The sequence below is a fragment of the Oncorhynchus masou genome, chromosome 4 (genome assembly GCF_036934945.1).
Source record: "Oncorhynchus masou masou isolate Uvic2021 chromosome 4, UVic_Omas_1.1, whole genome shotgun sequence".
Taxonomy (NCBI): Eukaryota; Metazoa; Chordata; class Actinopteri; order Salmoniformes; family Salmonidae; genus Oncorhynchus; species Oncorhynchus masou.
The window spans coordinates 14,208,349-14,222,110 of record NC_088215.1 but is presented as its reverse complement, the minus strand read 5'-3'; the positions used below and the strand labels follow the sequence as shown (position 1 = coordinate 14,222,110).

At 43.5% G+C, this 13,762-nt stretch overlaps 1 protein-coding gene across 1 annotated transcript in view; it reads right to left on the bottom strand.

Moving 5' to 3' along the window:
• Positions 1-2,310: 2,310 nt before the first annotated feature.
• Positions 2,311-13,762, bottom strand: part of LOC135524182 (sodium/potassium/calcium exchanger 3-like) — a 93,493-nt gene continuing 82,041 nt past the window's right edge. Inside the window, exons 4-17 of the mRNA XM_064951487.1 lie at positions 13,324-13,398; positions 12,696-12,780; positions 12,021-12,124; positions 10,390-10,464; positions 7,185-7,210; positions 6,919-6,972; positions 6,570-6,703; positions 5,485-5,645; positions 4,476-4,758; positions 3,961-4,127; positions 3,660-3,774; positions 3,385-3,497; positions 3,217-3,282; positions 2,311-2,972 (exon numbers count right to left, since the gene is read on the bottom strand). Coding sequence (XP_064807559.1) covers positions 2,820-2,972; positions 3,217-3,282; positions 3,385-3,497; positions 3,660-3,774; positions 3,961-4,127; positions 4,476-4,758; positions 5,485-5,645; positions 6,570-6,703; positions 6,919-6,972; positions 7,185-7,210; positions 10,390-10,464; positions 12,021-12,124; positions 12,696-12,780; positions 13,324-13,398 — 1,611 coding nt within the window. The 3' untranslated portion in view covers positions 2,311-2,819. The remainder of the gene's footprint in view (positions 2,973-3,216; positions 3,283-3,384; positions 3,498-3,659; positions 3,775-3,960; positions 4,128-4,475; positions 4,759-5,484; positions 5,646-6,569; positions 6,704-6,918; positions 6,973-7,184; positions 7,211-10,389; positions 10,465-12,020; positions 12,125-12,695; positions 12,781-13,323; positions 13,399-13,762) is intronic.

The window sequence follows — 13,762 nt, the reverse complement described above, 5'->3', positions numbered from 1 at the left end:
ACATGCGTGGTGCAGACACACACACAGACAACACAAACACCCATACGCACACACACACACACTTCAATCCAGCTTTAACTCGACAGTCCTTACATCACCTACTATTCTAAAAATACTTATTTTCCTTAAGTAGAAATGTTGTAGTCGAACTGGGTAGAACATATTCTACTATTGAGTAGAAGGTATTCTGCTATTGTACAAGATTCTATAGCCTAAAAGGGTCCTAAAGTGCAGTAGTTACAGTTACATACAACTAGATGCTGTACAACAGAAACATATCATATAGCGTATCTCTGTTCAATAAAGTGACGGTGCTGGATTTCAACTCCAGGGATATCCCTTATTTACAATCATTTTGGGATACATTAGGAAAAATATACAGTACCAGTCAAAAGTTCGGACACACCTACTCATTCAAGGTTTTTTTTTCTACATTGTAGAATAATAGTGAAGACATCAAAACTATGAAAAACATAGTCGTGTAGCAACCAAAAAAGTGCTAAACAAATCAAAATATATTTTAGATTCTTCAAAGTAGCCACCCTTTGCTTTGATGACAACTTTGCACACTCTTGGCTTTTTCTCAACCAGCTTCATGAGGAATGCTTTTTTCCAATGAGGAAGGAGTTCCCACATATGCTGAGCACTTGTTGGCTGCTTTTCCTCCACTCGGCGGTCCAACTCATCCCGAACCATCTCAATTGGGTTGAGGTTGGGTGATTGTGGAGGCCAGGTTATCTGAGGCTGCACTCCATCACTCACCTTCTTGGTCAAATAGCCCTTATACAGCCTGGAGGTGTGTTTTCAGTCATTGTCCTGTTGAAAAACAAATGATAGTCCCACAAAGCGCAAACCAGATGGGATGGTGTATCGCTGCAGAATGCTGTGGTAGCCATGCTGGTTAAGTGTGCCATGAATTCTAAATAAATCACAGACAATGTCACCAGCAAAGCACCCTCACACATCCTCCTCCATGCTTCATGGTGGGAACCACACATGCAGAGATAATCCGTTCACCTATTCTGCTTCTCACACAAACACGGCGGTTGGAACCAAAAATCTCAAATTTGGACTCATCAGACCAAAGGACAGATTTCCACTGGTCTGATGTCCATTGCTCATGTTTCTTGGCCCAAGCAAGTCTCTTCTTCTTATTGGTGTCCTAATAGTGGTTTCTTTGCAGCAATTTGACCATGAAGGCCTGTTTCATGCAGTCTTCTCTAAACAGTTGATGTTGAGATGTCTGTTACTTGAACTCCATGAAGCATTTATTTGGGCTGCAATTTCTGAGGCTATTAACTTTAATGAACTTATCCTCTGCTGCAGAGGTAACTCTGGGTCTTCCATTCCTGTGGCGGGCCTCATGAGAGCCAGTTTCATCATAGCGCTTGATGGTTTCTGCGACTGCACTTGAAGAAACTTTCAAAGTTCTTTAAATGTATCGGATTGACTGACCTTCATGTCTTAAAGTAATGATGGACTGTCATTTCTCTTTGCTTATTTGAACCGTTTTTGTCATAATATGGACTTGGTTTTTTACCAAAAAGGGCTATCTTCTGTATACCACTACTACCTTGTCACAACACCATTGATTGGCTCAAACGCATTAGGAAGGAAAGAAATTCCACAAATAAACTTTTAACAAGGCACGCCTGTTAATTGTAATGAACTCCAGTTGACTACCTCATGAAGCTGTTTGAGAGAATGCCAAGACTGTGCAGCTGTCATTAAGGCAAAGAGTGGCTATTTGAAGTATCTCAAATATAAAATATATTTTGTTTAACACATTTTGTTGGTTACTACATGATTCCATGTGTGTTATTTCATAGTTTTGATGTATTCACTTTTATTCCACAATGTAGAAAATAGTCAAAATAAAGAAAAACCCTGGAATGAGCAGCCGTGTCCAAAACATTTTGACTGGTACTCCACATCCCACATACACTTGGATATATTTGGAGACGAAATAACTCAAGAGAAACTGTACTGTACATAAATATATCTGACTGCAAATAGAAGAGATTGATATGAACTCTCCCTGACAGCACAAAGCTCAAGGAATAGACTCGCGATTAGCATGTCATGCTGTCTTACACTTTGCGAGAAGACATGGTTGGCATGAGAGCATCACTGTTTGGTCAAGTCACTGCAGTGCACTCAGCTTAAACAAAGAAATGTCATCCTCCTCTTCTTCGATTCTTGCCTTCTTCACCGAACGGTTGAAGACCCGGACCAGTCTAAGTGAGAGCAATATGTCAATAAACTTCTCCATGTCAATATTCTCTTCAAATATGTACAGCACACATGGAATCCTGTCGCACATCCATCTTAACTTAAAACACCTTAAACAATATGTATAATATTTATATCCAAACATGTACAAAGAGTAAGAAAATAACACAATCCTATTGGCTATCAACCGCCATTGGCCAATCATTTTCTTTTTGTCAGTTAGCAGCTTATACATCGACGTCGATGATAATACAGTTTAGTTTATCCAAACCAATGTCTTCAGTTTACCTGGCAACAGAAAGCTAACAGGAAGCAGTCACTACTACTTCCTGTTCGGTTGACCTTTGACCTCATCATGTTCCAATGGGAACGTTCTCTTACGTCTTCTCTTCTCCAGCCAAAACCAGACGAACGCAAATCTCCGTTCATCTTTCGCTTGTATTGCACCAAAGATAAATTAAACAACTATTATTTCAAGATAAAAATCCACTCGAGGGTGGGGCGAGCAGACAGGGAGCAAAGACCTGTGGCAAAGACATCCTCCAGGAGCAAAAGCGGGAGGAAGAGGAGGAGGAAGAGCACAAGGATCAGAGGATCTCGCGGCACATGGGCAGGTTGACGAAGATGAAGACGTTGAACTCAATGAGGACGGAGAAACAGACGAAGACGGCGTACATAAGGAGACAGGTCAGACCCAGTCGACGGTCCAGAGTCCATTTGTTTAAGTGGACGCCCAGCACCTGAGGACAGAGGAAGAGAGGAGGAAGGAAAGGAGAGATTAGATTTGATTTGGAGTTAACATAGTACACTACATTTCTGTGTGTTTCATCGATAGACCATTGAGAGTGATAGGTTGTTGGAGGTATTCTAGGCAGGTCACAGGTGAAAACATTAGCAAAACACACTGGTTTATAGACAGCTGTTTTGAAATAAAGTTGAAGCTAGAATTGGGGTTAGGCTGATCCGAGTACAGCCTGTACTCACTGTGAGGAACACTGAGGCCAAGAGCAGCGCAACAGAGAAGATCAATCCTCTACTGTTCAGAGAGATCTGAAGAGGACCCAGAAACACATGATCAGCTCTAAGCCTGTCTACAATGTTGGGAAATAGTCAAAAAATAATAATAACATGGGTAATAGCAGGAATCCTCACAGTTGATCCATAGTCAATGCAGAGGGTCTGTAAAAGCCAGGGCAGGCCAAGGCCCACCAGAATATCAAACACATTGCTGCCAATGGAGTTAGAGATGGCCATGTCTCCCAGACCTAGACAGAAGAGAAAGATCTATCGTAACACATTGTATTATAACACCGTACTTCGTGTGTGCAGTACCGCAGTTCAACAGCTCTGAGTAACCTCATAAAAGACACGTGATGTGGAGTTGGTTCTGATGGAGCGGTCTCTGTGTGTCTCTCTCCCTACAGTACCTTGGCGTGCCACGATGAGGCTGGCCATGCAGTCTGGAACACTAGTCCCCGCCGCCAGGAACGTGATGCCCATGATGACATCAGGGATGCCAAGCGTGTACCCAATCACAGTCACCTATAGTCAATGACAACATGGCAGTCGTACCATTAGAATTGTAAGCAAGGCTAGAATGGAACCGTCACACATGACATTTTTCTGCAAGACAATTACCAGACCTCAACACTGTATTCCCGTTTGAGAGGACAGCTGGAGCCAAGGCTAATATGACATTTAGTAAATAAAGGTTAAATAATAACTCACCATCCAGACCATAATGTAGGAGAAGCCAGCGATCCACATGGTGGAGGTGACGAAGGAGACCATGAACCATCTCTCCCAGCGTGGCTTGGCACAGTTCGGGATGGTGAAGAAGAGGAGCAGGCACAGAGGCCAGCACAGCAGCCACTTCATCTTGTTACACACACCCGCTGGAGCAGAGGGAGGGAGGGAGGGAGGGAGAGAGAGAGAGAGAGAGGGGGGGAGGGAGGGAGAGGGACAGGGAGGGAGAAGGACAGAGGGAGAGGGACAGAGAGAGAGAGAGAGGGAGGGACAGAGAGAGAGAGAGAGACAGAGAGAGAGAGAGAGAGAGAGAGAGAGGGAGGGACAGGGAGGGAGAGGGACAGAGGGAGAGGGACAGAGAGAGAGAGAGAGGGACAGAGAGAGAGAGAGAGAGAGAGAGAGAGAGAAGGGGATTGGAAGAGAGAAAATGAGCGTCAGTGAATTGAAATATGTAAAACATAGAATAAAGAATATAGACATATAACATGATCACACACCTGGTGGTCTGTGAGGGACCAGAGGTCCTTCGTTCTCGTCCTCTTCCTCCTCCTCTCCGTCGTTCTCATTATTCTCATTATCCTCGTTCTCGTTTTCCGTCTCATTCCCCGACTCCAGGACCCCCTGACCTAGGCATCTCCCGTTCAGCCCTCTCTCGGCCCCTCCCGTCCTGCCGTTCTCCAGACCCCGCCTCTCTGGAGCCCTGGCGGCTGCAGAGTCTGAGTCTCCGTTGGTGATGTGTTGGTTGACCCTGGTCTCACTGGTGTTGATCACCCTCTGTCTCTGCACACACACAATACTGGGTCAATGAGAGAGAGATAGAGTGTGTGTGTGTGTGTGTGTGTGTGTGTGTGTGTGTGTGTGTGTGTGTGTGTGTGTGTGTGTGTGTGTGTGTGTGTGTGTGTGTGTGTGTGTGTGTGTGTGTGTGTGTGTGTGTGTGTGTGTGTGTGTGTGTGTGTGTGTGTGTGTGTGTGTGTGTGTGTGTGTGTGTGTGTGTGTGTGTGTGTGTGTGTGTGTGTGTGTGTGTGTGTGTGTGTGTGTGTGTGTGTGTACAGCCATGTGTGTGTAGAGGGTAGGGTGTAAATGTCAAGTTGAGAACAAGTTTACAATTGTGACCTGGCCAAGATAAAGCAAAGCAGTTTGACACATACAACAACACAGAGTTACACATACAGTCAATATTACAGTACAGTAGAAAGATAAGTCTATATACGATGTGAGCAAATGAGGTGAAATAAGGGAGGTAAAGGCAAAAAAAGGCCATGATGGCAAAGTAAATACAATATAGCAAGTAAAACACTGGAATGGTAGATTTGCAGTGGAAAAATGTGCAAAGTAGAGATAGAAATAATGGGGTGCAAAGGAGCAAAATAAATAAATAAATACAGTAGGGAAAGAGGTAGTTGTTTGGGCTAAATTATAGATGGGCTGTGTACAGGTGCAGTAATCTGTGAGCTGCTCTGACAGCTGGTGCTTAAAGCTAGTGAGGGAGATAAGAGATAATCTTACCTCATTGATGAGCATGCGTGAAGCCATGGTTAATCGTGTCCTGGGGGAGAAGTGACTAGTGATCATGATCCTCATGCCAGCCTCAGAGAAGGACAGCTGGTGGGGGTAGGCTGACAGTAGCTCATCCACCATCAGCACACTGGGCTTACACTGGAAGTTAGCTATGGGGACAGACACAAAATGGCCGCCTGGTTACTTCTTCTCTAATAGTTTCTCAATGAGAGAAGGACACCTGGTGGGGGTAGGCTGACAGTAGCTCATCCACCATCAGCACACTGGGCTTACACTGGAAGTTAGCTATGGGGACAGACACAAAATGGCCGCCTGGTTACTTCTTCTCTAATAGTTTCTCAATGAGAGAAGGACAGCTGGTGGGGGTAGGCTGACAGTAGCTCATCCACCATCGGCACACTGCAAGTTCGCTATGGGCACAGTCACAAAATGGCTACTGTTATCGCTAACAGACTGGTGACAAAAGAAACTCATACAGACACGTGTGTACCTTCCACTGAGTGCATTAAAGGGATTCTTCAGGATTTTGGAAATGAAGCCCTTTATCGACTTCCCCGGAGTCAGATGAACTGTGTCCAGTATGAAGGAAGTTGGAGGTAGTTTCAGGAACCAATGCTAACTACCGTCAGCGCAATGAGCTAACACTAGTTAGCAACTTCCTTCAAACTGGTCGCAGAGACATAAAAATGGTATCCAAGAGTTCATCTGACTATGGGGAAGTAGATAAAGGGCCTGAAGTAACTGAAACTGAGATACTACAATAGTTCCTTTTTCAGTGGAACCACCACAACTATCCAAAATAATTTCAAGGTAAACTGTATTTCTCTGGATCGTACCACAGAAGGTCACAGTTTTTTTGGATAGTTAAGATACTCACACCATCAACAAACTATCTGTTGATAAGCAACTGCTTGCAAAGGTTATGGTTCGGTTTAGAATAAGAGTTAGGGTAAAGGGTTAAGGTTAGTAGATAGTTAGTTGAATTAGTCTGTAGATGTACTATCCAAATAAAGTGTTGCCCCACAGAAGCCTGATAACGTGATGTCATATCTGTGTGCCACCAGGGTAGGTACCTTTCTTGAGCAGGACGGCGGTGGCATCACAGGTGACATTGTCCTCCAGGTCAGTGCTGCCCGTCAGACCGTTGGCCAGACTCACGGAGCTCTTCTTCCGTCGGTCAAAGTAGCGCCTGGCTCTGCCGTTAAACCTACACACAAAAGTGATGAACATTCAGAGATAATGAGAATTGAGTAGAAAGTATTCAAGAGTTTACAGAAGAATGCAGACTTTCCTGTCAGTAACAGTGTCATACATCTGCCTCAATGTACAGTATCTAAATGACTGAATAGCTCTTGGTCCAGATGGGAAGTGTGTGTGTTCGTGTGTGTGATGATGTGTCCGCCAGATGATGCTCATACTCACTTCATGATTAGAATGTAGAAGAGGTACATCACGTTCAGGACTAGAGACTCCCACCTTGAATACAATATAGAATGGAATGAATCCAACTTTATTGTCCATGCGAACAACGAAAGTGTGTCTTCTGCTCTGTTCTCAGAGCCCCCCCCCCCCCCTCAGCACACATACAGTTGAGATGAGCACAGGACAATCTAATTCAAAACACACCACCGCAGAGACTTATCAACTGATTATCAACCGACTAAATATCAAGAGACATTTTTACATACCATGTAACCTCACCGTCGTAGATAAACTGTGAGGAGAAAGAGAGGGATTGATCATATTTAGGAAAAGGGAGAGGCGTGACAACACTATCATTTCCAGTACTGATTATTAAAGCAATGCTATGTCTATCTTGACCACCAGAGGGTAATGCCAACTCAAGAACTTTCCTCCACGACAGAACCAGGACAAAAACACCTGTTACTCCACATCTGATTCATTACAGTCTCACTTAGTCAATGTCAAGTGGAAAAATACAGTACTTCTCTTTCTGTGGATGTATGTGTTGTGTCATCATGCTTCATGCTAAACGGCTAACATATACCCAGAACTGAAAATTATTATCCAGTGAGTCATTGGCATTTCATACCACTATTATCCAGACTGTAGAGTCAAAGGCATGTTATCATTCCAGATTGGCATTTATTGTCCTGAATCTTGCCCTGGAGGCAGCTCTGCAGACTGGTCACTAGCTGGCACAGCCACAAAGTCCTAAAATCTGATTTTAAACCTAACCTTAACCCTAACCAAATTGCAAACCCTAACCTTAAATTAAGACCAAAATTATTAATTTTCTTTTCATGTATTTTTACAATATAGACCACTTTGACTTTGCAGCTGGCCCATCTAGGGGAGTGATCGAAATATACTGGGGGGCTGGTCCAACTCAAGATGTCCTAAAAAATGCATCCCTTCCCCACAATAGCCTATATATGGATTGGTTTTTAGGCTAATTAGGGTAAATTAATAATTGTCCACCTCATGGTCAGAGATTTGAGCTCCAATTGTGTCAGGGCATTGCATGCATAGGCCTTTAGACTTAGGATCACCACTTTATTATAAGAATGTGAAATGTCAGAATTATAGTGGAGAGAATGATTTATTTCAGCTTTTATTTATTTCATCACATTCCCAGTGGGTCAGAGGTTTACATACACTCAATTAGAATTTGACAGCATTATATTGTTTAACTTGGGTCAAATATTTTGGGTAGCCTTCCACAAGCCTCCCACAATAAGTTGGTTGAATTTTGGGCCATTCCTCCTGACAGAGCTGGTGTCACGGAGTCAGGTTTGTAGGCCTCCTTGCTCACACACACTTTTTCAGTTCTGCCCACAAATTTTCTATAGGATTGAGGTCAGGGCTTTGTGATGGCCACTCCAATACCTTCACTTTGTTGTCCTTAAGCCATTTTGCCACAACCTTGGAAGTATGCTTGGGGTCATTGTCCATTTGGAAGACCCATTTGCGACCAAGCTTTAACTTTCTGACTGATGTCTTGAGATGTTGCTTCAATATATCCACATAATTTTCATACCTCATGTTGCCATCTATTTTGTGAAGTGCACCAGTCCCTCCTGCAGCAAAGCACCCCCACAACATGATGATGCCACCCCCGTGCTTCATGGTTGGGATGGTGTGCTTCAGCTTGCAAGCCTCCCCCTTTTTCCTCCAAACATAACGATGGTCATTATGGCCAAACAGTTCTATTTTTGTTTCATCAGACCAGAGGACATTTCTTCAAAAAGTACAATCTTTGTTCCCGTGTGCAGTTGCAAACCGTAGTCTTGCTTTTTATGGCATTTTTGGAGCAGTGGCTTCTTCCTTGCTGAGTGTCCTTTCAGGTTATGTCGATATAGGACTCGTTTTACTGTGGATATAGATACTTTTGTACCTGTTTCCTCCAGCATCTTCACAAGGTCATTTGCTGTTGCTCTATGATTGATTTGCACTTTCCACACCAAAGTACGTTCATCTCTAGGAGACAGAACACGTCTCCTTCCTGAGCGGTATGACGGCTGTGTGGTCCCATGGTGTTTATACTTGAGTACTATTGTTTGTACAGTTGAACATGGTATCTTCAGGCGTTTGGAAATTGCTCCCAAGGATGAACCAGACTTGTGGTGGTCTACAATTTATTTTCTGAGGTCTTGGCTGATTTATTTTGATTTTGCCATGATGTCAAGCAAAGAGGCACTGAGTTTGAAGGTAGGCCTTGAAATACATCCACAGGTACACCTCCAATTGACTCAAATGATGTCTAAAGCCGTGATGACGGTTTCTGGAATTTTCCAAGCTGTTTAAAGGCACAGTCAACTTAGTGTATGTAAACGTCTGACCCACTGGAACTGTGATACAGTGAATTACAAGTGAAATAATCTGTCTGTAAACAATTGTTGGAGAAATGACTTGTGTCATGCACAAGGGTAGATGTCCTAACCGACTTACCAAATCTATATAATATTAACAAGAAATGTGTGGAGTGGTTGAAAAACGAGTTTTAATGACTCTAACCTAAGTGTATGTAAACTTCAGACTGTATATACATATAGAGCCTATAAGAGAAGCGTAGGCCTAACCCCAGAGAGAGAGAGAGAGAGAGAGAGAGAGAGATGCCGTAGCTATGACACCGACATGCATTTCTTCATGCGTCTGCTATACATATATAGGAGTACAGAAGAGGGCTAATTCATACATTTTAGATCAGACTATTTTGCATAAAGATAAGCATTGGTTAGAGCCTGTAAGTAAGCATTTCACTAAGGTCTACACCTGTTTTATTCGTATTATAGGAGTAACTCTGGTAGGCCCGAAACAGACTTCCTCAGCTCAAGTCAGTTGCAGTGATGTGGCGCACTGCCTTCATATCATAGGCCGGCAGTAGCTTAATAATAGCCACACCAAACCTTCACAAATGTTTTGTAACTTTATTCGGTTAATGTCAAAAGTCAGTCAAGCCATTGTTTAGGGGGAAGAGGGAATGGAGGGGGGGATGTTTGAGAACCCCCCCCCGAATGTCTGTATCGGACATCGCTCAGTTCTGCATCCAGGGCAAAATTCAATAAATAAATTGGGAGGAGTGTTGCGTGATGAGTCTGTCTGCACATCAGAGCAGGGTTCTCATACAGACTGGTCCAGATGATGTTCCTCTGTCCTGTATTACACCATCTCTCTCTCTCTCTCTCTCTCTCTCTCTCTCTCTCTCTCTCTCTCTCTCTCTCTCTCTCTCTCTCTCTCTCTCTCTCTCTCTCTCTCTCTCTCTCTCTCTCTCTCTCTCTCTCTCTCTCTCTCTCTCTCTCTCTCTCTCTCTCTCTCTCTCTCTCTCTCTCTCTCTCTCTCTCTCTCTCTCTCTCTCTCTCTCTCTCTCTCTCTCTCTCTCTCGTGTGTATATCCGTGCTTACGCGCGTGTGCATGTAGTTGGCCACTTACTGCAATGAGGGCTGCGATAGAGAGCGTGTAGTAGGCGGAGTCTCTGAGTAGTGTCCAATGGGAGAGCTTCACAGCCTAGAGACAGATGGAGAGAAGACAAACAGGGCACAAACAAAAGACATAGCATTATCACACTGATGAACTGCAGTCAAGCATACCCTCATGACAGCGCTTCGGCGCAACAATAACGATTATAGCTCCAGCTCCCTCACAAGCATACCGAGATACACTAAGAGCTCTTGAGTTGACCTGAATAGATCCCACTACTTACAAAGGACAAGCAGGCAGTGCTCAACTCCTCCAAAACGTTGGCAGTGTATCCACTGATTTTACATAATGATATGCAGCACAGGCAGCCTACCACACAGTGACTAATGCGTTATAGAGCCTGTATTTAGCATGCAAATCAACCCACACACACTACTACAGTGAAAGACATATCTTCCTTAGAGAAACACAGTCAAGCCCTAGCCTGGTCCCAGATCTGTTTGTGCTGTACAGCAAACTCCGATAGTCATGTCATGCTAGACAGCACCAACAGATCTGGGATCAGGCTATCCAAACTGTAAAGCTCATAATGTCTTCCTATGAGAAACACGTAGCCAAAGTCTGGTCCCAGATGTGTTTGCGCTGTTTAGTCAGAATAGACCGTATGAGCTAGCAAGATGTTACTAACTGATCTCTATTAGATCAACAATAGTGAGACTTAAGGTGACTTTACAGTAATACACTGTTTCCTGGCAGTGTTAAGATGACTTTACAGTAATACACTGTTTCCTGGCAGTGTTAAGATTACTTTACAGTAATACACTGTTTCCTGGCAGTGTTAAGATGACTTTACAGTAATACACTGTATTCCTGCCAGTATTAAGATGACTTCACAGTAATACACTGTTTCCTGGCAGTATTAAGATGACTTTACAGTAATACACTGTATTCCTGGCAGTATTAAGATGACTTCACAGTAATACACTGTTTCCTGGCAGTATTAAGATGACTTTACAGTAATACACGGTTTCCTGGCAGTAGGCCTTTACTTCCTTACATAAAGGTCAATCTGAGATCAAATCACTATGTCTGCACCCTATCATGTAAACGTTATGTCAGATGCTTCTACACCTGCATTGCTTGCTGTTTGGGGTTTTAGGCTGTGTTTCTGTACAGCACTTTGAGATATCAGCTGATGTAATAAGGGCTTTATAAATACAGTTGATTGGATGATTTCATCAGGGAATATATCATGTTGGATTCAGGCTTGGCACGGCATGGTGCAGGGATCTGGACAGGGAGAATACATGTTACAGTAGGCCAGTAAGGCAGGCTATGGCTCTACAGATGTGATACTGTAACTGTGGTCAGTTCATCTTCATAATGTATGGTGCACTGTACGGGCAAATGTAAAGGTACTCAATTTGTATACAGTATGGAGAACACATGTTGTTATAGATGTTCTTGTACAATATATAGGGACAGTGTATGTAGCCTATATTTATATCTATAAATCTGTATTCTGTAGATATATGTGTGTACTGTATATATGCTACGCTGTATTGAGATATACAAGCAAGTCAAAATACCAAGAACTCATTCCGGAGCCACGTTTTTTTTTAAATGACAGTATGACATGATACCTGGCCAGCAAAGATTCCACACACTCCGATGATGCAGAGGATGTTGAAGACTGCTGATCCCACAATGGTCCCCACACCCACATCTCCTTTAGTGATGAAGACCCCTGAGGAGAGGGACACACATGTACACACGGTATGACACGGCACTTTGTCCTTGTTTAACATGCAGTCTACTCAAAACGATTTTGACGTCTCTAGTCTTAGCGGCGCTGTGTGTGTGTCCTCTGTGGGTGTCGTCGTCGTATGTGTGTGTGCGTGTGTGTGTCTGTATGTGTGTGTGTGTGTGTGTGTGGTGGCCCAGGATGACTGGATGTGATACATTGACAGTGGGATCAAACAACTCCCCCATGGCTGTCACAACACATATAAACAGCTCAGCCGCGTCAAAGGGTTAAACTAAACTACAGAGTCTTGTTCTAAAACCGTCTCTGTTTACAGTGAACACAACAGTCTGCTTCTAAACCACAGTGTTGTCAAAAGCGCCAATCTAAAATACTGACGTCAACGCATTGCTTCTCATCAATGTTCATTTCTACTCTATTAACATGCTGTTAATCCCTATACAGGTTCCTTTTCGACTGGGTCGTGTGTGTGTGTGTGTGTGTGTGTGTGTGTGTGTGTGTGTGTGTGTGTCCATGAAAGTGAGTAAGTATGTGTATTGCATGTGTGTGTTACCTATGACAGAGGTGAAGAGTTCAGGGGCGGAGCTTCCAGCTGCCATAAAGGTTGCCCCTGCTACATCCTCACTGAGATGAAGACGCTAGAGAGAGAGAGAAGAAAGAGAGAAAGAGAGAGCGATAGAAAGAGAACGAGGGAGGGAGGGAGAGAGAGAAAGAGCGAGAAACAGAACGAGGGAGGGAGAGAGGAAGAAAGAGAGAGAAAGAGAGAGAGAGAAAGAAAGAGAGGAAGAGAGAGAAAGAGAACGAGGGAGGGAGGGAGAGAGAGAGAAAGAGAGAGAAAGAGAGCGAGAGAGGTAATAGACAGACAAAAGCAGAAGCTGAGACTTGTCAACAGAAGCTTCACTGTATATCAGTGTAACACTGTAATAAGATGCGAGTGGCACAGGATCCAATTGAGAAGAATACCACAGCCTAACCCTTGACCCTGAACTGCGACCCTAACACACAGAAGGACAAACAGCAACATAAGCACATCTTATCCACATCCTGTTAAGCTGCCTCCCAAATGGCACCCTATTCCCTATATAGTGCACTATACCTTAGACCAGGGCCCATAGGTTAGTAAACTACATATGGAATAGGCTGCCTTTTGGGATGCAGACTCTGTCTTTGTCCATACTTACCTCACATATCTTCTCCAGCGAAGGGACAAAGTAATCGTCACAAACCAAGGCCAGGGCAATGAACATATACATGGCCTGAAAGGAAATAGACACAGAGAGGAAAGATAACAGGGGGGTGTTTATTGAGTAATAATTGGGGTGGACAATTTCCTATAATTGGGGTGGACTTTTGTATCTTTTCTCAATGCATTTCTATCTGAACATTCTGTAATATTGCGTAACATTCTGTAAACGGTATACTCTCCTGAACAGACCCGAGTAAATATGTTAGAGACACATGGATGGAAACCACCATCTGAATTTCATAAGAACACACTGTAGATGATGTGTCAGTGATATTGGACTAAACATGGCTTTATACATGCTGATGGCTAGCCAACAACCTAACTGCAAATCCCGCCAAATCATAATATCCAAATCTGGTTTACTGTAATACAAA